Raw genomic sequence first — 24,499 nt, 5'->3', positions numbered from 1 at the left:
TGAGCAGTCTGGGTTTATTTCCTGGAGGATGGACTGGTTTGATCTTCTTGCAGTCCAAGGCACTCTCAGAATTTTCCTCCAACACCACAGTTCAAAAGCATCGATCTTCCTTCGCTCAGCCTTCCTTATGGTCCAGCTCTCGCAGCCATATGTTACTACAGGGAACACCATTGCTTTAACTATGCGGGCCTTTGTTGTCAGTGTGATGTCTCTGCTCTTAACTATTTGATCGAGATTGGTCATTGCTCTTCTCCCAAGGATTAAGCGTCTTCTGATTTCCTGACTGCAGTCAGCATCTGCAGTAATCTTTGCACCTAGGAATACAAAGTCTTTCACTGCTTCTACATTTTCTCCCTCTATTTGCCAGTTATCAATCAAGCTGGTTGCCATAATCTTGGTTTTTTTGAGGTTTAGCTGCAAACCAGCTTTTGCACTTTCTTCTTTCACCTTCATCATAAGGCTCCTCAGTTCCTCTTCGCTTTCAGCCATCAAAGTGGTATCATCTGCATATCTGAGATTGTTAATGTTTCTTCCAGAGATTTTAACTCCAGCCTTGGATTCCTCAAGGCCAGCTTGTCGCATGATGTGTTCTGCATACAAGTTGAATAGGTAGGGTGAGAGGATACAGCCCTGCCGTACTCCTTTCCCAATCTTAAACCAGTCTGTTGTTCCGTGGTCTGTTCTTACTGTTGCTACTTGGTCGTTATACAGATTCTTCAGGAGGCATACAAGATGACTTGGTATCCCCATACCACTAAGAACTTGCCACAATTTGTTATGGTCCACACAGTCAAAGGCTTTAGAATAGTCAATAAAACAGAAATAGATGTTTTTCTGAAACTCCCTGGCTTTTTCCATTACCCAGCGGATATTGGCAATTTGGTCTCTAGTTCCTCTGCCTTTTCTAAACCCAGCTTGTACATCTGGCAATTCTCGCTCCATGAACTGCTGAAGTCTACCTTGCAGGATCTTGAGCATTACCTTACTGGCATGTGAAATGAGTGCCACTGTTCGATAGTTTGAACATTCTTTAGTGTTTCCCTTTTTTGGTATGGGGATATAAGTTGATTTTTTCCAGTCTGATGGCCATTCTTGTGTTTTCCAAATTTGCTGGCATATAGCATGCATTACCTTGACAGCATCTGCAGTTACTGGCATGCAACTAACGTTGGCTTGAATTAGGATAATTTTAGCTTTATTTGTGTATTTTTGTGGAAGGGCCCTCCAGTCTCTCCCTGTACAGTACCATTATGCAAGGATGCTATGCATTCATATGCTTTTTTATACTTGGTGAAAAACATAAGAATGCATTTCTTGTGGAAGAGTCTGTTGAAAATTGCCTATCAATCCTGTTTTTTTCTTGGTCTTTTTTCTGAGGATTTTCCCTTCTCCCAGGCTGCTTGGAAGACTTACTCACAGTCTGAAATAGTGACTCCTGATATTAGGCTAAACTGTGGCCATAGGGCTCCTACCTATTTTAAAGAAATGGAAGAGAATATGGATCTTCTGCTACATGAAGACCAGCTGCCCATTCATTTCATCAGCTGAATGTTGAGCTCTACTTTTTCAAGTGCAAAGACCAAATTAACTATTCTAGTGTTTACAGTTTGACACAGATGTGATCATTTGGGAATCTGGTATTCTGAATGTGCAGGCACACACACAGACAGAACTAGCTAAAAATAAAATGAGTTAGGGTAGAGAAATAAAGGTACGGGTCCATCCTTGTCATTCCATCATCTGCCTGTAGGTGTCCTCACTTTCCCTATTTTTAAAGCAAGGAACTGCTCACCTTTGGAATTGGCTTGAGGAGAGTAAAAGAGGAAAACTTATTTGTAACACTGAGTGCTTTCATAAATGAAAAGTTTCTCTTTCACATAAAGCAAGAGATACATCCAATCCCTTTCTTACATTTGTATTTCCTCCCATGTTCAATCCTTATATTCTCTTTTTTATATGTAATTGAAAAAGAAAATGAAAAGTTGATCTACAATGGGCCTGGTTTCCAATTACTTCACAGCAGCAACATAAAAAAAAATCCTTTATATTAGGCAATTGGATGGATAAAAACAAGGGGTGGGAACAGGAGCAGAGTTTTGGGGAAGGAGGAGGCAGATTTGACAATGCTAATTATATTTATTCATTTAATTACTTTTTCTTTATTTGTTTACACAAAGTTGATCCTGCCTTACAATCCCACAGTGCTGTAATTCATTCAAAGCAGTTTACATCTGGAAAAAAGGAAAATAATAATTAAGTTTTTAAAAAATCCTAAAGTCATGTTACATGGTATAAATAACTTTTAAAAACTCAAAAATATGGAGTGGCAAGATCAGAGCAGACCAGTTCATAAAAGCAGAGCAGCCCTAGCTTAACTACATGGCTGGGAGAAATGGCTCAGTGGCAACCAGAACAGACCACAGAATTCCCTAGAAATTCATTAATGCTTGAGCCACAGGCATCAACAATGTCCTTTCTTGTGGGGTTATATAGCAAATCCCTGGCTGGTGTGGTATCCTTAAAATTCCATTTACTCACTGATGCAATCATTTGTGTGGCTTACAATGTACGAACATCAAAACCATGATGATTAAAACATACTAAAAATTACCGGTGGGGCCAACCTAAGAACATTTCTTCCTGCAGAAGAGTACTATTTTAAAGGGATCGTCCTGGTCTGGCCAACCTATCATAAAAGCTGTTCCAGAGTGAGGAGCCTGCTAGGCAGAAGGAACGCCCCCGGCCCCACACCCTGATTTCTCCGCAACTAGAATACACTGGGCAGCAAATCGCACCTGGTCCCGAGGGCTCAAGCCTTGAATAGTTTAATAGGTGATGACCAGCATCTTGAATTGGGCCCAGGGGCTTATCAGTAACCAGCAATGGTGTTATTCTGCTAAATAAATTAGTGTCAGTGAGCAGATGGACGGTTACATTGTGTGTCAGCTGCAGCTTCCAAGTCATCTTCAAGGGCAGCCCTGTGTTGAAAAAATTGCAGTAGTCTAACCAGGCTATGATAAAGGAGAAACACAATACCTAAGAAAGGCCACAACTTGTAGACCAGCCAAAACTAACCAGAACCTTTCCTGGGCATGACCTCTACCTGCTACTGTAATGGGAGTCCAGGAACATTGCCAAATTGTGCCCCTGCTCCTTCAGGGGGAGTGCAACTCCATTAAGGTCATGGTACCTGAAGGTCTCTGTACCAATGCCAGCTCAATTTGACTGGGATTCAGTCTGAATCTTCCACACCATCCAGTCCTCCAGAGTATCCAGGCACTAGATCAAGACTTGCGCCACATGTCCAACTTAGCCTAGGGTGAAAATGTAAAACTGGGTATCTTCAGCTTATTGATGGACTCTGATCCAAACTGTTGGATGACCTCCCCCAACAATGTCCAACGATGTTAGGAAGCATAGAGGAGGGGGCTGAACCCTGAGGCATTTCCCATTGGAGTGCCCAAGTTCTCAACTTCTCATTCCCCAGCCAATAAGGAGCACAATAATTGTATACCATGCCCCAATCCTCAACTTTCATAGGTAGCCCCAAAGGATAGCTTGATCAATATTTAATGGTATTAAATGATATTGGTATTGGTATGGAATGCTGCTGAGAATGTAATAAGACCAGAAGTGTACCTATCCTACATAAGATTAACCAATGAGGTTTTCATCACATGCCAAAGCCTGAAGCTCAACTAAAAGGGATCTGGATAATCCATCTAGGATTTTCAGTTGTTGCACATTCTTAGCAACATTTCCTAAAAAGAAAAGGTTTGGAATTTGTAAGATGGCTGAATTGAGTAATAGTTTATTGAGGAGGGGGGTGCCAGCACTTTCTTCAAGGCTGGCAGCATCACCCCATTCCTCAAGGTTGCATCACCATCTCCATCAGCTAATCTGTCACATTCCCTCTTTGACCAACATGAACAAGCCAGGAGGAACACAGATTGAATTTACAGTTGGCAGAGCTCATCCCTCAGAGAACTTTGTCCATTTCCTATGAAATCTTAGTTGATGTCAGGTGCCTAAAGGAGCAAGACTTTGCCAGATACTAGGTCCTCAACTGTTAAAAATACCTTGAACTTGGATAGCAGCCAGTGTAATGCCTCTAGAATAGGAATGATGCATTTGTGGTCAGTTACCCCCTTAACACTAGCTGGGACTTCTAGGTCAAACTCTGGGCCACATCACCATGTTACAATAATCTGGTCTTAAGTGCAGAGGGCATGAAATGTATATACTGCTAAATAAATGCAAATTTAGAAATATTAAATAATAAAAATAGAAGATATGAGGCCCCCAATTCCAGCAAGGAAGCAATTGTGTCACAGGTTCTGGATTTCTTGTTCTCTTCTTCTCTTAGCAATCGGCTAGAAGGCCTGAGTTCCTGTACCACAGTCCAACTCATTTCTGAACATTCTTTCTGTTTCAGAAACCAATTTGGTGCACTACTCCCTCAGTCAGTGCATGGCAAGTGATTATGACAGGAGCCCTACATCTCTAAGCTCTTGTCTTTTTGAGCCTGAGACTAGAACCGGAAAATTGCAGATAGGTAGATAAGCTTGAAGCTTAATTTGGAATGGGAAAGAGTGGTATGAATGCTCACAAAAAGAAACTGGCCCCTCAGGGACATTGTCTTTTTGCTGATGTGCTGACACCATTTTTCTCCAGAGTTTTTAATTAGACTTCCCCCATGCTATGTGCTTTGCTCCAGACACAAAATGGCGGGAGTCTTGTCAGGAAGATCAGGGTCAGTTTCTTTCAACAGCATCCAGGCAGGATTCTCCACTCTTTTAAATCAAATTGTTAATTGGCTGGTGACCTGGAATATTATGTAACTTTTTGAGCATGTTGAACAAAAGAGAGCCAGTTTGGTCTAGTGGTTAAGGCAACGGGCTAGAAACCAGGAGACTGTGAGTTCTAGTCCCGCCTTAGGCATAAAAGCCGGCTGGGTGACCTTGGGCCAGTCACTCTCTCTCAGCCCAACTCACCTCACAGGGTTGTCATTGTGGAGAAAATAGGAGGAGGAAGGAATATTAGGTGCGTTTACCACCTTGAGTTATTTATAAAAATAATAAAGGCAGGATAATAAATGTATGAGGGTGGTGGCCATGACCATGTGATTAAAGCCCCATTTTTATGTGCATCATTCATGCAACACACATGAAAAGGCGGGCAGGGCTTTCATTGTGTGGTCATGGCCACCATTTTGATTTTTTTAATGCCCTGGACAGGTCTATTCTATTCTATTGATGATGCTGGCTACAAGATTCTGTGAGCTGATTTAATGAAAGTACAAAAGAAATGGGCAAGACTGGGGAGGGCTTTTTTGGGGTCTCCTGATGTCAATATTTTTGTTTTTCTAGGGATGCTTGGCAACAAAGAGGTGTATGTTTTTAATCTAACCTCCCTCACGAAGTCTGAAAACATCTTGTCGGCTCTGTTGCATTACTATGTTGGAGATCTCCAGAACAGCAGCACAAATTGCCCTTGGCCCAAGAGCTGTTCTCGTCTGGGCCCCCGAAAATCTGACCTACAGATTAGGCTTTTGCTGCTGAGTTCTCCATCACCAGCAAACCAATCACGAACCCTGGGGCGTTACTTAGTCAACATCTCTACTGCTTTGCAGGATGACCATTTCTGGCAATGCAAAAACATTACTCAGGACTTGAGCCAAGCCAAGGAGCACAACCAGCTGATGATCGGAGTCCAAATGGCCTCTGCTGGCCAACCTCCATGGAAGAGCCCACGTCTCAGCTACGAACCATACATCCTCGTCTATGCCAACGACTCCGCCATTTCTGAGCCAGAGAGTGTGGTTTCCAGCTTGCAAGGCCACTGGAGCCCTCTGCCTGGGGGTTTCCCCAAATTGGACAGCCGGTCAATAAATGACCTCAGTGGACAGCGGCCCAAACGTTCCACCAGCTTTCTTCTGCCCTTGCAGAACAACGAGCTTCCAGGAGCTGAGTATCAGTATAGTGAGGATGAAGGATGGGAGGAGAGGAAGCACCTCAAAACCTTGCAGCCACGGCTGGCCGAAAGGGCAAAGGGTAAGAAAAAGCCGAGAAAAAACAATCCTCAGAAAAGCCAGACGCTCCAGTTTGATGAGCAGACCCTAAAAAAGGCGAGGAGGAAGCAATGGAATGAACCAAGATCATGCTCAAGGCGCTACCTCAAAGTGGATTTTGCAGATATAGGCTGGAGCGAATGGATTATTTCTCCTAAATCTTTTGATGCCTATTATTGTTCAGGTGAATGCCAGTTCCCTATTCCAAAGGTACCGTATCCCTTTTTTCTTTTCTTTTTTTTTCTTTTCTTTTCTTTTCCTTCCTTCCTTTTTTCCTTTACCACTGCATATTCTACTAAGAAAAGCCTTTTTTTTTAACACTCCAAATGTGGCTTTGTCAGCAACATCAGTAAAAAAACCAGCTTGCTTGCTATTAAACTACAGCATGTAGGAAATGGGGAATTTGCTAGATAGATTGGGTAAATAGATATCTGTCTTTAAGGGCCGTGCTGTCATAACTAAGTACAAAGCCGAAACGGGTTGATGCAGGGATATAAAAATAAAATTACAGGGGGGGAAACACATCAAATTTTACATTAAATCCCAAGATGCTGTCAATTTCTTGCTGCATAATAAGGATGCCTGAACTCATAAATGCCTATTTAGATCATCACTCCTAATACCCTCTTGGTGCCAGTTTCTAAAAATATAATACTGTTTAATTCTTTGTGAAAGTTGCAGCTTCTTCCTAAAATTTGCTGTTCTGGAAAATAAGTACTCTGGATGGATTTTAGGATGCTGCAGGCCATGAGATTCCAGTAGAGTTAAAGAGAAATTGCGGCACAAGCTTCCAGTGCTTTAGATTATGCGCAGTAGTTCAGTCGCATCCTATGAATGGATGACATGCATGCGCTCTCATATCTCAAGGACTTGCCTGATTTCCTCCAGAAGTCAAATGCCAACAAGGTTCTGCTGATGCAAAGTCTAGAGAAATTTATCGGAACTCATTAAGAGTTCTCCCAATTAGAGAGCAAAGAAAGGAAATATTTATTTATTTATTACTTATGAAACTTTATCACTGCCCATCTCCCCCACACGGGGGAACTCTGGGCGGTTCACAATAAAATATCCCACAAGTTATAAAACCAGTCACGTCTGATTACATGCAGTGTTGGCACTGTGCAAAGAGGTTGCTTAAAGAAATTATTAAGATGATCTTAAATGCACCCAGTAACCAGCACCAGTTGATATCAAGGTAGCATCAGTGAGTAAAGTCAGGAGCACTGTACACTCATCAAGAGTCTGGGCACTGCATGGCTGGATCATTATTGTCAGAGAGGGCCAAAATTAAGCTGAGCTTGCAAGTAATGCTTGTCAAAAAACATTTTATAATCAGTAATGCATCTTTGTGTCATTTGAGTCATAATAGCATTCATTTAAATCTGATGACATTCTCAGATGTATTCTTTTTTCTTTTTATCCGTTCAATAGTGTGTGATTCTCAGAGACTGTCTGGACAAGTTCTTGGCAAGATTTTCAGAAGTGGTTTGCCTTCTTCATAGGGCTGAGAGAAAATGACTGGCCCAGCTGGCTTTGTGCCTAAGGCAGAACTCATGCTCTCTCAGTTTCTAGCCCGGTGCCTTAACCACTACACCAAACAGCCTCTCATAGATGTAGTCTAACTATGTAGGAACTGGCCTGTCTGGAAGGGCATTTAAGAAATCCGCATAACATGAGCACTGTGACAACGAGTTGAAATGCATATCAAGCAATTTCTTTGTATGGGCAGTTGTACACCAGGAACGCACAACTATTTTTGAACCACGCATAATCTTTGGGTGGTGTTCCTAAGTACAATCAGAAGATGATGTAGCCTGGAGAACAAGTAAACTTAATGCAATTCAAAATGCATTAAAGTAATGAACTGCATTGATGGCCCACCATAATTCATCATTTTCCTCCTCTGTCCCATTCAAAATTACAGTTTGGCTGGAACATCTTGAGGCTGTTTGTAGCCTCACGTTAGGCATTAACCATGTTAGGCAAATACACGTTGTTGTATTTCTGTGTATTGGTATTTGCCTTGGTGGTTAATGTTTTGATTATGTCACTGCTCTGTATTTCCTTTCCTTCTCTAGATCCACCTGTTCAGCCAGACACATTCCATGCAAGGCTGCACTGAGAATGTATAGTCACTAAATATATATTCATATTCGCTGCAAACTTGCTAACATTTCACGGTAGCAGGTGAATGTCAATGAACAACAGGCTAAGTATTGAGAATGGTGGTGCATAGAACAACCATACAATGCTTCAGGTTCTGTCTGGAAGGGGGCCTCTGCAATGCAGGCAGGTATTTTACTATAATGAGTTGCTGACGGGTTGCATTTGCACTCCTGCATGTTCTGAAGAACGACTTCCGAATTGCAGTGAATTTGAGAGGCAGGTTTGGGGAGCACAATGCCATGAAGAGCAGAGTTTCACTGTCTTAAGTTCCAGGTGTGACTCAGTCCGAAACAAGCACTTTGCCCATAGCTAATGCTAGTATCTGTCTGAACTGTTTCAAAGGAATTCTGCAATGACAGCACAGGCCTTAGGCTTTAATGCTTAGATGCTTCTGGAATTAGCTCTGAATGCTCTGAAGCTCCCGTTAGCATTGGGGACCCTGGGCGATGCCTGTATAAAATGCTTTTTTTAAGTTTCTGGGTATCAGTGGAGATTGGAAATCCAGGTCTTAACAGAGGCAACTTCTAAAATAATCCTCCCCCTTCCCTTCCCTTCCCTTCCCTTCTCTTCCCTTCCCTTCCCTTCCCAGGTTTTTTGTTTGCTGGTTTATAAAAACCTCCAGTTTTCCAAGAGAAAGTTCAGAATAAAAAGTGAAAAAGGGAGGAGGAGGAGGGAACAAAACTTTCACCCTTCCTTAAGTTCTAAATAGCAATAAACCTTGGTGCATCTCAGTTTTGAGGTGCTCACTGCATCCTGTTTATCAAATAAAGATTTGAAACCCTACTGAAGAGGTATTGTCTGCAAACTAAACATGGCCAGAAAAACAATCCTCTGTGATTAAACATTTATGCAAAAACACACAGGTCTAGTTTGATTCCTAGATGCACAAGAAGGTTTGTTCCATAATACAGCTTACTTTTATCACACCAAGGGTCATTGCCTATTTTATTTTCATGGCTCTGTTTCTGTAGCTGGAAATTATTTCAAGTCATTTAGCAGAAGAAGCTTTTCTCATGATCTGAAGTTCCCTACTTGAGAAAGTCCCATTTCTGAATTACTGAGCACCTGGATGATAGTGATAGATAACTGAGCTTAAATGAGGTGGTGGGTGGGGGCTAGATTTTCAGTCTGGGAACTCATCTTTCCTTTATGACCACTCTTTGCTCAGAGCTAGATGGACAGTTGTCTGGAAGGAATTTCCCCCAGCTTGCATTGCCTTGTGACAACTGTGTGTGTTTAAAAGGGTGTTTGAGTATTTACTGACATTTGTTTTATTTTCCTCTGCCATTTTTTGACCTTTCACAAAGCCCTCAAGGCAGCTTACAATTATTTTTAAAAACTTGGTCATTAAAAATATTGCATAATGTCAAAACTAAATTAGACAAACCAAAACATACTGTAATCAGTACTGACTTGACCAGTTCACTCAAGCAGCTGTTGCCACACTTCCCAACCCATTTTTCTGTTGCTATTTCTCCCTCTATTTCCATTTTTCCTCAAATTATGCTTGTGTTGGTTTTCCTGCCCCTAGAAGATGGGTGTGATTTTAAAGCTGCAGAACCTGTTCTGCAACGTTTTCCTGTACCTTTTCCTTATACTTTAGGAAGGGAGAAAGAGATTTGTAGGCATGAAAATGGAGGTTGTATTTCTTTTTTCCCAAGGCTGTACAATGGTTCATAATTTTATAATATTTTAAACCTACACATCTTCTAAGCTGCAAAGGTGTGCATGCAGCTAATAGAATCTTAAAAACAAAAAAGCAACTTCAAATGACAACATGGCTTGGTGCTACTCCCACAAATGAAGTTCTATAGGTGAGCTGTGGCACATGTTCATCCCTTAAAAACAAATGCTGAGAAATGTCATTTCTAATTCTTCCACTCAAAAGCAAAAGAGATTCTAATATTGTTCGTAGCCAAGTTAACATATCATAGCATAAACTACATTAATATTTTTTTGTATTTTTCATACATAAATCATTTTTATATTTTCTAAAACACTCTTAAGGATTCATTCATTCATTCATTCAATCTGTATAGCTGCCCATCTCACATTCGTGACTCTGGACAGCTTACAATTAAAACATGCAGATTGGGTCTTTCTACTGACTTAAGACAACGTATTCTCATGGAACCTGTCATATTCCAAGGTGGAAGAAAAATGGAATATAAAGAATTTCAACAGTTAAATCCCTTTTCTATTAAAGTGTGCACATTATGATTACTGATTCCATGTGCTCTTTGCCATCATACATTCAAGCATCTATAGGTATTAGGCTGTATGCCCAGCATGTGTAGGCTTCCAAAACACAATCTGTATTTCATAGTGTTAGAATGTTCAGGTTGGACTTTGAAGAAGCAGGATAGGAAGGCTATTGATATTTTCAAACTTTGGTGTTGGAGAAGACTCCTGGGAATACCATGGACAGCCAAGAAAACAAACCAATGGATTATCAAATATCAGAATTCTCACTCCAGGTACAAATGACCAGGCTCAGATTATCCTCCTTCAGATATACTGTATTACACAAAGACATAGCTCTCTGGAGAAGGCTCTAATGCTAGGAAGGGTAGAATGAAAGAGAAGAAGACAACAAACAGCAGCAAGGTGGATGGACTCAGTTACAGTGGTGATGGGTGTACCATTGGAAGATCTAAAAGACCAGGTTAGGGACAGATTGTTGTGGAGAAAATCTATGTGGTTGCTAAGAGTCAACAATGATTTGATGGCACATAATCATAATCGGAATGGTCTGGTGCAATTTTGGGCTCCAGGACAGAACTTTGAAGATCACAACACACTCTGCCATTTTTACTTCCATAATAGCACTCCAATTCCTCCCAGTTTTCAGATTGGAAACCATTATGGAACTGAAAAGGGTTTTGATTTAAAATTCACTCAGTTATTCAAAATTATTCAAAAGTTAAATTAACAAAAATAAATAAATCAATATAGTACAAGAACAGGATTTCCGGAGGATGTGCAATACTATCGAAGACTTTGGTACAACTGAAGGATCAGAACATTTCAAAACAAATCCTCTCAAATGACTTACATAAACACTTTTTAGAAATCAAACACAAAACAGTTAAAATGTCTTTTATGTATGAAAGTGTATGAAAACAAATCTCATTAAAAACCCACAGTCTTATATTGCTCAGTTCAAGTCAAATGGAATGTTGTTTAAAGATGAACTGCATCTACATAGTTAAATTGTTAATAACTTTGCCCAGGATACTTCTTAAAAAGAAGTAGGGGCAGGGGTTGTTTGTTTTTTAAAGAGCTTAAGAGATTGGCCTTTTAAAAAAAATCCCTTTAGAAAGATGGGGCCACCACAGAAAAGGCTCAGTCTTCTGTTCCCAGGAGTATAATAGAACTTAAATATGGACTTGCAAGCAGAGTCACCAAGGCTAATATTAAGTTCTGGAACTTCAAGCCTTTTAAAGTTCAGTATGGTGGGAGGTGATGGGCGGTGACAAATTTGATGAATGAATGAATGAAGAAATAAATATGTTTCCAGCTCTCAGGCCTGGAAATAAACACATAATGCATTTTTGACTATCTAGTCCCAATTAACTTTGTTTTATGTAGAAAGAGCCTTCAAATTCTTCCTTAAGAAATTACATTTCAGTTCTATTATTTAAAAAAAAAAAAAACAACTCCCCTTTCAATAACATGTTTGCATTAAATAAACTATAAATCGTTTATTTAGTTAATAAGCATGTTAGTTCAGGCTTGCATATACATTTTGTAATCCACAGATAGGGTTTTTTCATCCCATCTGTTCCGACTACATTAGTCATCTGCAGTTACACTGACAATCAATTTATTTATACAAAAATCTTCCTGCTTGGTCAGTGAGATGTGATTCATGCATAGCACAGGCAACCAAGCAAATTGCTACTTTTCAAATCTGTATGAATGTTGTTTCTTAGGAGACCAAATGGCATGTCACATTATTGTGACTTGTTGAACAACCGCAAAAATAGCACCAGGCAGAGAAGTTCTATTCTTTCCCCGCCCCCCCCCCTCCCCATCAGGCCTCTTTCAATATAACAAAAGACAATTTGCTTTCAAAATGTCTTTTAAAGAAGAGGAGTTTCTGAGAAATCCTTCAAGATATAATGTGCTTTTGCAATAAAGATGAGGTGGTTAAGTGTGTGTGTAAATTGTCTCTTCAGTAGTCTGCAAACTCTGGCTTCTCACACTTTAATTAAATCTCAGGAGAGAAAATTCTTTGGAAAAAGAGATAGATACTCTCAGAATGTTTGGAAGAAAAAAGATGTTTCAATTTAACTTAAAACCTTATCCAAATGATATTCTGAGAAAGGTTGGGCACCCCTTCTGGGAGTTGAGGTTCTCCTAACTTTCTGGAAGATCACAGGAGGCCACCCATGAGGCTGTGACACCCAGAAGGGACATGGCTTGATTTTTGGGACGCGGGGCTACTTGGGGGTAAGGGAGCTAGGAGTGTGAATAGAAGGAGGCAGATGCTACCATTTCTACCCTTGAAGCCTCCTAAGATCCATAAAACAGCTTGCAATTGTTTCTCCAAAATCTGGTCATTTGGCCCTCAGGTTTTAGTGGCACCATTTTTGGCTGCTGCTGGCTACATGTTCCAAGATAAATGAGGCATAGCTACTCCCAAATAATACCATGGTGGAATGTCATAGATGAGAGCAAATGTCTTAGACACAATTGTGTACATGAAATCACAAAAGCAGAAAAATGAACTCAGAACTGGTTCCAGAAATCCAGATTGATTTTGGAGCGGCAACCTTCCCATCATGTGTAATGCTGGACTCTAGATTTGTCCATGAAATTACCATTAATCAAGCTCATCTTGAGGGAGATTTTGCTTCCTTCAAAATAACCAAATAGACATCCGAGCTGAATTTGTGTTGCTACGCCTCTTAACAAGGCTGCATATGATATTAGAACCGAGGGGTCAGAAAAAGGTCTTCATTTTCAACCTCTGTTGTTGAGCAAGGCAAGGAGAATCAAAGAACACACATCTACATGGACAGAATAAAAAGTTCTAGATCTCTCCTACAAATACTGTCACAAACATTGGGATTTTGTAAAATGCAGTGATCTGCTATTGACAGAGACCCTTGGAGCAGAACTCTCCCACCATTGTTTCCACATTAACACCGTGTGCTATATTCTAAGGATAAATATAATTACAACTGCAGGTTGTTTAATGGATGTATAATGTTCTGGATGTAGAAATTCTCCTTAGTTTTCTTCTGCCAGTTTTCATTCAGTTTGATGGAAGACAAATTGCTTACAAATTATTTCAAAGAAGAGATTTCTGGAAATTTTTTTCAGGGGTGCAGAGGTGACCATAAGCGGTATGCAGATGACTTCTCTCTCATTATGTAGTCATCACTGTGGTCTACAGACTCCCAGTTTCACATTCGTCTATTAATTCCCAAAGGAATTCCTCAAGAAGAACCTCCTCAAAAGCTTTTTCAGCAGGGATGCTGCCACCACCACCAAACAGGAGTCCTTCCTTAAGAAATTATTGGAAGCATTGGAGGAATTTGGAAAAATCGACTACTCAATTTCTCAGCCTCAAATTTGGTAGAGAATATTTGAAAGACCATATTGTGTTTACCTCTAGTTTAAACAATAATTTGTTGGATCTGGTATTTATTCTTTGGAGATCCAGAGACAGGGATTCCTAACCAATTGCTTTCAGCTCTACCTATGGGACAGTGTTTCTCAACCTCAGCAGCTTTAAGGTGTGTGGACTTTAACTGCTGAATTCCCTAGCCCACATGTACAAGAGAAATAGCTGGGATTGAGAAACACTGCTCTAGGAAAACGCAATTTCCCAGTTGAATTGGTAACCATTTAGATTTGCAGTACACATCTGTCCATAATCCCATTGCTATAAAGAACCAGGTGTTTTGTGCCCTATCAGTCATATATTAAGTTTTCTTATTATCCCTTTTGTTTCCTGCAGGCCCTGAAGCCATCAAACCATGCCACCATTCAGAGCATAGTGAGAGCTGTAGGGGTGGTCTCTGGGATCCCTGAACCTTGCTGTGTCCCAGACAAGATGTCATCTCTCAGTATCTTATTCTTCGACGAAAACAAAAATGTGGTACTCAAAGTCTATCCAAATATGACAGTGGAATCCTGTGCCTGCAGATAACATATTCCTGCTTTCTGCAGTGACTTTGTTGCTTCACAAAGCTCTCCTCTTTCCATTTACCAAAGCATTTTGTTCTCCAGTTTTATGAAGCAAGATGAATGGATAAATAAGCAAGAGCTGGGAAGGAACACGCCATAGGTTTCCTGACTGTAATTTTCTTACTGTGAGCATAGGACAGGAACTGTTGAAAGCTCATCACAGTGACAACCACTGTGTGGGGAGGCCTGAGTGGTGGTGGGAGGATAGGAGATGAAAACTGGAAAGAACTGATTAGGATCTGAAGATTAGCAGGAAAACACAATATATTTTTATGCTGTATTTGAAGACAATTCACTCAAGCTGCTCGTTTTCCAATCCACTCTTCCAGAATTTAATGGTGAAGGAGATTTAATATACACATTATGCTTTTGAAACTAAGCTCTCTACCTTAGGTTATCAGAAGACTCAAAATATGCAGTAACCTAGTAAGAGCCCACATTCCCTTATTACAGAGATTCAAATAGCCTAAAAAAATCTAACCAGTTGGTTTTTCTGGCATAACATGTTAGTTGTGTTCTCTCTGTATGTTTATGTCCCTCTTCTTACACAAGCAAGGACTTTCATTCATAAAATAATGGGGACTTTTTATCTGCAAACAGAAATACATTTCTGTTGCATATTTAGTAAGGATCAAGACATCTTGCACCTGTGTTAGCAATAAATCTGTGAACCATGATCTCTTATCTCAGTACAGAACTCCAGAAAGAAGTGATAAAGGGGGCATGGTGCCAGAGAAGAAGGTAGATTTTAATTTGCCAGTCAATTACTGTAGGCAACAGCTGTAATAACCATTTCACAATAGGCACTACGTAGCACTGTGCTACATTTTTAGGATGTTCATGGGTTGGGAATCAAGATGGCAGCCATGACCACAGGATTGAAGTTGCCATTTTGACTTTTTTTTACCCACCCCCTACAGAGGGCCTGATATAATTATCTACTCAAAAGTCCCAGTAGGAGTAATTTCCAGGATATTGGGTTTAAAATTGCAGCCTATCCAGGTGGTGAAGTGAAGCCAAGGATTAAAGAAAATATAACAAATGTATTTAATGATCCATTAAATGATTTAATGATCCATGGAGGGGGCAGGTGAGGGTCTTGACTAGGATCCTGGATCGTCATATTTGAGAGTTCCTTAAACTGAGTTTGCCATTCTGCCAAGCCATCCCTTGATTTATTGGGTTGCTTTCAGCACGTTGTCTGAACTCAGCCATTGGGGCTTGTAAAGGTGGTCTCTGGCTGCATAAGTCAAGCCAATTGTGATGTATTGAACAAACTATGATTAAATCATGGCTTTGCAAGATGTATGAACTCAGTTTTGTTTTTAGGGTCTATTTCCCTGTGAAAATGGGGCCACTCCTGTTAGTTAGAGGCAGCTGTTGCTGAATACACTGCATCCATATGTGTTGCAGGGCAGGGTTATTCAGGAAGGAGGGTCAAGATGGCAGCCACAATAGAAGCCTTGCCCTCTTTTTTACATGTATCACACATGCAAAGCTCATTAAAAAGGAGTGGGGCATCAAACGTGTGGTCCTAGCTGCCACTTTGACTTTTTTCATCCCTCCCCCACCCAGTGACTATGCACATGCATGACTATGTAGAACCTAGAACATTTGGGAAGGTTAGGATCTGCATTTAAATCTACCGCTGCCCTGCCCCTTACTGCAGATGGAAAGTGCCTTCCACACTCAGCCAAAAGCCCAGGGCAATTTTCTTCCATTCAGGCAAAACTGTAGCACTGCAGGTGGGATTTACAGCTTTAATTTCCAGCTCACAAGAGGTGAGTGGCAGGTTCAAACGGTTGAATATTGTCTTAACAAAGAGCCAATTCATCTGTGATCAATCTAGCTCTTCCTCCTCTATGTAGAATGTATATAAATAATGAAATAAGACTTTTGTACATTTCTTTTTTTTTTTGATTAGGAATAAATGCTTGTACAGTTGGCATCAGTAAAGTTTTTAAAGAGCCAAAGGATATTTGTATATGGAAAGAAGCTTTTATTAATGCATTTAATTTATTTTATTTCTAATGCATAGGTTAATTAATTTCTGCATTTTAGTACTCTTAAAGCACTCAGCAGTTTTTATATTAATTTTGCAAAATTATATATCTGTATCTATATATCTGCCTTCAGAGGTAAATGTGTATGTCCCAGACCACAAAGAAGGATATTTTCACTACTGATGTATAAGCTTGTCTGATTTGTTTCTCTCCTTTAGTAATAATACTTCTTTTCCACTGCAAACGATTATGTACAAGACTATGTTTTTGAAAAACAATTTAATATGAAGTTTAATATTCTCACTTATTTTCTAGTAACTACAAAAATATTCTGAACAAAATCAGTGCAGTCCACAATTGATAAAGAGAGGGATGTGGAAGAACATTTTCAGTTTCTGTATTCATTCTAAGCTACTTAATTCACATTTCCTGGACAATTATTCAACCTTGAAATGCAGATATATGTTTATACTTCTTCCAATTTTGCATTATAATTCCCTGCTCCAAGTTCTTGTCCAGTCTAACTATGGGATTGGGGCCAGTCACTTTCAACCTTACTTCACAACTTCACAGGGCTGTCGTGGTGGGGAAAACAGTCAGAGGGATCACTGTGTACGATTGAGCTCCTGAATGAAAGCTAGAATGGAAATCAAATAAAATTTAAAAAACCTGTATTGCAATGCAGATAATAGAAGCAATGTACGTAAACATGAACATTGTAACATAAACATGTCATGCGTATTTGCATGTAGTAGAAGCAAGATGTACAAAATCACACATGACTTTTTACATACACATTTCAAAATCTCAAATAGATGGAGTAGCAGGATGGAATTATTTTACAGCTGGAAAAACAACTCAAGTGAAACCGAAATGGACTGATTCCATTCCCAGTGAAAGCATACTGTAAAGATTTACTTGGTGAATTTACTGGGGTGGCACGTTGTGTGATTTACCAAGCCCAACTCACACTCAGTTCATTTTTATTTCTCTTTCCCTTCCCCAGGATTTGCAAAGGAGGTTTCCTGGATCTTTAAGTCATTATCCATGGGTGGTTGGTATATACCTTCTTGGAACAGGCCTGGAATAAAGAAAAAAAAAATGGTTTGGTTCAACTGAGTTGTAGGGACTGAGCATTGAGTAAAAAGCATTTCCATTTTCACTGAGAAAACCAGAGAGAGCTTGAGTTTTTCTTTATCTTCAGCTATTTGGGCACCTAAAAGTAATGACTGCAGTTTTCCACAGTTGATGGAGATACAGTCCAGTTTTTTTTTGAAGGTAGCTTAGACCTTCAAAACATCACAGCAATTCTTGAAGGATTCGATTGTTCTCTTCATCTCTATGCCCCATTGCCAAGTATTCTTGCCAGTTAAGGATCTGGTGTCTCAAAAGGACTACACCCACTCACCCACCCCAAAAAACCTGCAATCTGCACAAACTCATCCTTTTTTTGCCCAGCTTTCACTAACCTCTGGAGATTTGGAACAAGTGAAAACAGTGTTACAATTACAACAAAGAGATCGCCTGATTCTTTCCTCTCGGGAACTTTTTTTAAAAACAAAAATAGTTCCTATCCAATTTAATGAAACAGAATTTGCTTTCATTTTTTTTAAGAGGAAGATAATTTTGGAGAAATTCTCAAGAGTGAAGTGTGGATTTCCTGTATCAAGTTGGGATGAATGTGTGAATATCCTATCCTCCATTCTTCCATAATCTTAGCATCCTGCTTGGTATCTAACACTGAATTAAGTGCAGACAGAAGATCTCATCTGAGAAGTCCTATAAAACTTTCAAGTACTGATGATCCACCACTGTTTGCCTACCCCTTTATCAAAGAGATACACATTTGTAGCACAGATGTCTACTTTGGGTTGCTCAGCAAAAGGATGCATAAAAAGTTATCTGAAGTGGTTGGCTTTTCACTCTTTTACTCATTTCCTCCCAATTGTCTAGCAGCCATGGTTTCCCTTTCTTGGTTGAGCACAAGAGATGACTCTATCAAGCTGGAATTCTTAATTATTTCATTTTTATGTAGTAGAAACCAATGTTGCTCCTAACTCCCCTTGTTCCTCCAGATGGATTGAATTCCAGTCTGGAGATCAGAAATGAGACAGCAGTTAGTAGGTAAGGACCCTGTCTTTACCCACATTTTTCACTGACACTAGAATGCTCTGAAGCCCATCATATTCCTCAATTGTAAGTCATCATAAGGCCACAATTTAATGCCTGAATGCTGATCATGTAACACAAAATAATTTGGCTTCCCTACATAAACCTCCAAACAGTCCTTGTGTGTAAGCTTTAGGGTGGTGTGTTTGTGTGACTAAACCACCCTCGCTTAATTCTAACAGCCAACCAGCATCCCCAAAATATAGTCCTCCCACTCTCATCAATAAGGATAATATATTTCCACAGCCAACCAGGACATGACCAATAATCAAGGTAGCCATATCTGCACAGCAATAGCTGAGTCTCTGAGGAACCCTGATGAGGAAAGGCTCAAAGCAAGGACTCTAAGGATGAGGAAAGGCTCAAAGCTTTCCTGATGAGGAAAGGCTCAAAGCAAGGATAAAAAAAACTTACCTAGTCTGTGAGGCAAGTTATTGGGGAGAGTCCAGTGAAAATTATGACTAGTTTATGATTTAGAAAGGACTGGTTTGTGAGAAGGATGCACTTCACACTCCATTACTTCATCAAAAGGCAGTATGAAATGGAAAAGAAGGACTGAAACTTTTTCATAAAACAGCCTTTGAAAAATCTCCCTATGGTGGAGGGCCAGGAGGAAAAGAGATGAAAAGTTCTCTTTTCTTTACATTTTCAAGGTATTGTACATTATAGATTTTCAGCCAAACATGAAATAATAGCTGAATAAAAGTTCAGAGGAAAAACAGAAGGGGAAAAAAGCACTGCATTAAAAATAGGTCCACTTGGGGATAATATTTATCTATATATATTAATTTATTCATCAGTAAGATACATGTCACTTGCCCTCTAGGCTAATCAAATGGCATTCAAATGCTTAGAGGGCAAAGTGACTTAAATTCTGCATATATACATTCAATCTGTCTTTCTGGAGTACCTGGTGAACCATCCAGTGTTTCTCAACCTTGGCAAGTTTAAGATGTGTGGACTTCAACTCCCAGAATTCTCCAGCCAGCATGGCTGGCTGGGGAATTCTGGGAGTTAAAGTCCACACATCTTAAACTTGCCAAGGTTGAGAAATACTGATCCAGACCAATACTGGATGCTCAAGAAGAGGATGTTATAGAGGATGTTATGGGAAGGTGGGCAAGCGAAGTGTGCTCTGCTACGGTTAACAACAGGGCTGCAACTTGGGGGGGCAAATGGGGCATGTGCCACAGGTGCCGTGCTGGGGGTGTGTGCCAAAATGAGTGCTAGGGGGGCACCAAAATGGGTGTGGAATCCATGTTTGCCCCAGGTGACACAGACCCTAGTTGCGGCCCTGGTTAAGAAGCAGAGGTGGTGAGCAGGAAGAGCTGCAGTCAAGATTGATTTGGGAGTTGCCATCATCACTGAAGACTTTTGCACTTTAGAATTTGCACTTTTAGACTTTAGAATACAATGGGTGCTCCAAGTACACTAGAAGTAGACCAGAGGCAGCTGCACCCAGTTCTTACCATCAGGAGGAAAAAAAAGATGGCAGCTCACAAGGCAGCCAAGGAGGGAAGGAATCCCTGCATCATCAGCCTGAAATGGCCTATAGGCACCAGGCAGTTCCCACCCCCTACAAATCACGTGACTGTGCTCAGCCAGGGGCACCAGACTTCATGGGAAGATGAGTGATGAAGTCAACCTGGAGACAGGACGCAGTAGTCAGGGTATATATCCCCAAGCCGTTCTTGGGGATGGTTAGTTTCTTAGAAGGACCCAGCTCTGCCTGCAAATCATGAAGAACTTCCAGCCATTGAGGTTTTTATTATATTTATTGTATTATATATTATACTGCTTTACAGTTTTATATTTTTATTTATGTTTTATTGTAAACCGCCCAGAGTCCCTTTTTGGAGATGGGCGGTGACACATTTGATTAATAAATAAATAAATAAATAAATAAATAAATAAATAAATATTCATTCCATGGTTAGATGCAAGTGGGAACAGGGCTCAAAGCTAATTTAGCTGTGCAGCAAAGGTTCGTGTGTGATTGGTCCTGCTGGCATGATGGTACTTTGCTTGTTTCAAACTAACCGTAATGTGTGATTTGTAAGCCTATCAAATTTGCTGAAGTCAACCAGTTGGGGTTTATTTAATAAGAAACAGATTGAGTCGACCTATACATAAAATAAATAAGCTTAATAAATAAATAAGGCATGAATAAGCAAGCTATGGCTTGGCATACTGTCAGTGAACCTGGCCTATGAGAGGCATAACTTTCCATTCCCAAGTTAGCATCATTTTGCTGTAAAACAAGCTCCCAACTCATTCTCTGAAGCTGTGGGCCAAGCATTGCCAGGTTGGAAAGAATCACCGTGCAGATGTCTGGCCTTTTAAGAAGATTGCTTTTGTCACCAGATGAATAAATACAGGCTGGTAAAAAGGCTTTAGAGGCTTCTTACTGGATTTTGGATATTTAGACATCTCAGTTCTGTGAATGAGGTTGTGCTGGCTCACCAGGGGACGGCGTTTGCTGCTTGCATTCTGTTGGCAAATACCCTTCACAACAGAATCAATGGGTTACCAGCAAACCTCTTGAGCACTATGATTCATCTGCACTTTTTTTTCACTACCGGGAACACAATACACTTGCAATCCATTCAGAGTCAGCTTTGGTTTTCAGTCCATTTCTAGATGCAAAGCAAGATGTTACATTGGGGTTTTCAAGAATGTTGTGATAAAACCCAAGCTATCATTTCTTTGTACTATTCAGCTAAGAGGAAAATCCCTGTGGACAAATTATTTCCCGACAGGCTCCAGGCTGGCTGCCACAGAACCGAAACAGGGAGTTCTCCAAATGACTGCTTTCCAGTCACAGTTCTAAATAGTCTTTGTGGAAGTAAACTCCTACTGATTTTCACCACTTTATTCTAGGAATATTTTAGTGAAGAAAGAGGAAAACTGAAGGATACTTATTCTTCAGATCTCATTTACAACTCCTGTATTATTTCAACCAAGGATAATGTTTATTCAAAGGGTTTCACATGCATTATCTTGTGCTTCTTGCAACCTTCATATATAATGCATTATCCCTCCACTGGACCTAAGATATTAACCCATGGTGGATTTATCTTCCCAAGCAATCTAGCAGAGTTTGAGAAGAGGACTTCAGGATTCACCAGGCAACCTCTTTCCTCGACCATCTGTTTTTCCAGGGACCATAATTCCTAAGTCTGGGTTAACCGTTATATTAACTGTTACGTGGAGTCCTTAATTCTCATGTTATTTGCCTCTAAAACCATCATATCTGATACCAGTTCTTGCGGTGGCGATTGATAGTTCTTGTTGCTGGCCTAATGATGTATTATCCTGACTCATGTGTTCTGCAACTGGTAAGTGTATGGCAGTAAGGGAGGCAGCATGATAAAGGTACTTAAAACATTGCCTGAGGATGTAACAAGACTGGGTATGTAGAAAGGAGATCAAATTGGGTGGTGGCCAGGCTGTTTTGTGAGGCCATAAGTAACCAAGAAAGAAATGCTCCATGTTGCACATCTCTGGGACAAATCCAAGAAATCCCTGTTATTTCAATATCCAGAAGGGAGAGTGCTTCATAAGGTGCTAAATAGATTAATAGGAGCTTGCAGGAAAGATGGAAGAAAAATGATTTTTCATTAAAAAAAATGAACACAATCTCAAAAGGTTTTTACTGTCTCTCTGGTACCATTCAAGCCTTTAAGCAGTGTTTCTCAACCTTGGCCCTTTTAAGATGTGTGGACTTCAAGTCCCAGAATTCCCCAGCCAGCACGTATATGTGTGCAACACTGATACATGTACAAACGGGTGGGGCTTGGATCACAATGCTGCATTTTCCATCTTGCAGATTTTGATACACGTCTGCCCGGGACACCACTGCTAGAATGTGCTATCAAACTGTTACAGGGTGCAGATGTGCAGTTATCATGAAAGTAGCTGCATGGGAAGGAACCACTGGCTCCCCTGAACTCCTACTTGTTGTTTTGTGAAAGGGCGAATACCCATCATTTGCATTAATTTGCATTAATTTGCAGAAAAGTTCCCACCGATGTCAGCACATCTGGAGCAATGTGCAAAAAGCCAGGGTTTGGCTTACCCTTTATGACGATATTGAAAAATACAACCAGATGAAATGGAAGATGTTGTGGAACAGATTTATTTATGCACACAAAGAAATCAACGCAACTAACAGATATTTAAAAAGGACAAGGGCTGTCTCTTGCTTTCTATACTGTGCAATAAAGTGTGCCTTCCTGAATTCGTTAAAAATAGTCTCAAACATATACATATATGAATGAAGATTGAATTTATATACAAATAAATAGAGGGAAAGCACTTTGTTTTTTTAAAAAAAGGGTTTTTTTTACAGCGTTTACATTTTGAAGAGTTCCAAAACAGGGCAAAAATTAGAGATGTCTTGGTGACAATGTGCGGTCTTTGGTATAATTAATGGGTACCAGTTGGCATCTAGAGAATTCCTTTAGATCAAAGTAAGAATTCTGTAGCCTTGCAAATGTTGTTGACTCCAATTTCATTTAGGCCAAGCCAGTATGATGAATGGTCACTTGGAAGGCCATCCTTATTTGGGAGAATCTAAATAAAACTGGATGAAAATACCGTTTCTTTCAACTAGCAGAGATGCTTAGCAGCTCAATCACCTGAGATCATTTATCTGGAGATACCATTTCTGTAAAGGTGCAGAAACTCCCCCCACCATCATTATGTGGAACCACTGTTAGATCTTGGAAGGATCCATTTGATTAATCATAGAGCATTCACTATGCATACAAAAGATCCACACTTCATTTCCTTAGCATCTCCAGGTAGAGGGTTCCACAAAAGTTATGTCTAGATCCTGATGAATCACTATGTCAGCTATATTATGCTAATTGCCAAGGATGCAGACTCAGTATAAATCCAATAGTCCTGGCTTTACTGCTACATTCAAGTCACTGCTCCACAACAAAATAAAATACTTGATTACTAATTCTGATCAGTTTCTTTTTAAAAAAGAGATCAAACTGGAAGACTAAACTTTTTTTTTAACAAAATGTAGACAGGATCTCTGTCTTTATAAACAGCCTCTTATGTGGCTAGTGTGCTTGAATTCCAAATAATCTCAGCCTAGTTCCATTATGTGCAAGAGTTACTATAAATCATCCCCAAAAAGAATACTTAAAGCCCTAAAAGGGGATTAGGATGGTCACAATGTTCATCATTATCAAGGAAACCAGCCTTAGCTGCAGTGGAGTCTGCAGGCTAAGGTCAAAAAAGTCAAGATGCTGGCCGTAATGGTGTAATTGATGCTCTGCCTGTTTTTTGTGTGTTGCTTTCATGATTCACATAAAAAGCAGGTGGACCTTGGATTGCACTGTCGTAGCTGCCATCTTGACTTTTTTGACCATACCCTGAGGACGCCCCTGCTTAAGTATGTGCAGTTGGGAGATCAGACATGAGCAGATCTAGGAAAAGGGAGCTTGACAGGAGAAGGATTAAGAAACAATTTAAAAATTCTAAGGAGTACAGACAAGATTCCTACTCAGGGGGACTCAGCAAAAAATGCCCCCGGAGTCTAACTTTTTAAAACAATTTCTGTTACATACATACAGTACTCCATTTTTTTAATATTATGTCAAAAGCCTACCTATAAACAGAAATCTCTGATCATATCTTTACAAAATCAACTGAAACATATAGAAATGACTACTTGTGGAAATAATTGTTCAGTAACAATTGAATTTCTTCTCGAAAGTCTAATTGGTCATTGTATGCTTTATACAACCGCACTGATCCATTCCTCTCTAAAATAACAGAAATAGAACTTTTCCGTGAAAATGTACGCCATTGCATGTGAATGTGTGGGTGTGTAGTATGTACACGCACATGCACACTGCACATACGGAAAAAA

The 24,499-nt window shown here is 40.0% G+C and overlaps 1 protein-coding gene across 1 annotated transcript in view; it reads left to right on the top strand.

Annotated features, from left to right (window-relative positions):
* Positions 1–15,484, top strand: part of BMP3 (bone morphogenetic protein 3) — a 31,236-nt gene extending 15,752 nt beyond the window's left edge. The window contains exons 2-3 of the mRNA XM_063309962.1: positions 5,370–6,280; positions 14,208–15,484. Of these exons, the coding sequence (XP_063166032.1) occupies positions 5,370–6,280; positions 14,208–14,399 (1,103 nt within the window). The 3' untranslated portion in view covers positions 14,400–15,484. The remainder of the gene's footprint in view (positions 1–5,369; positions 6,281–14,207) is intronic.
* The last annotated feature ends 9,015 nt before the right edge of the window (positions 15,485–24,499 follow it).

This window comes from Candoia aspera, chromosome 8 (assembly GCF_035149785.1).
Source record: "Candoia aspera isolate rCanAsp1 chromosome 8, rCanAsp1.hap2, whole genome shotgun sequence".
NCBI classification, from domain to species: domain Eukaryota; kingdom Metazoa; phylum Chordata; class Lepidosauria; order Squamata; family Boidae; genus Candoia; species Candoia aspera.
This window is presented reverse-complemented; position numbering and strand designations above follow the sequence as displayed.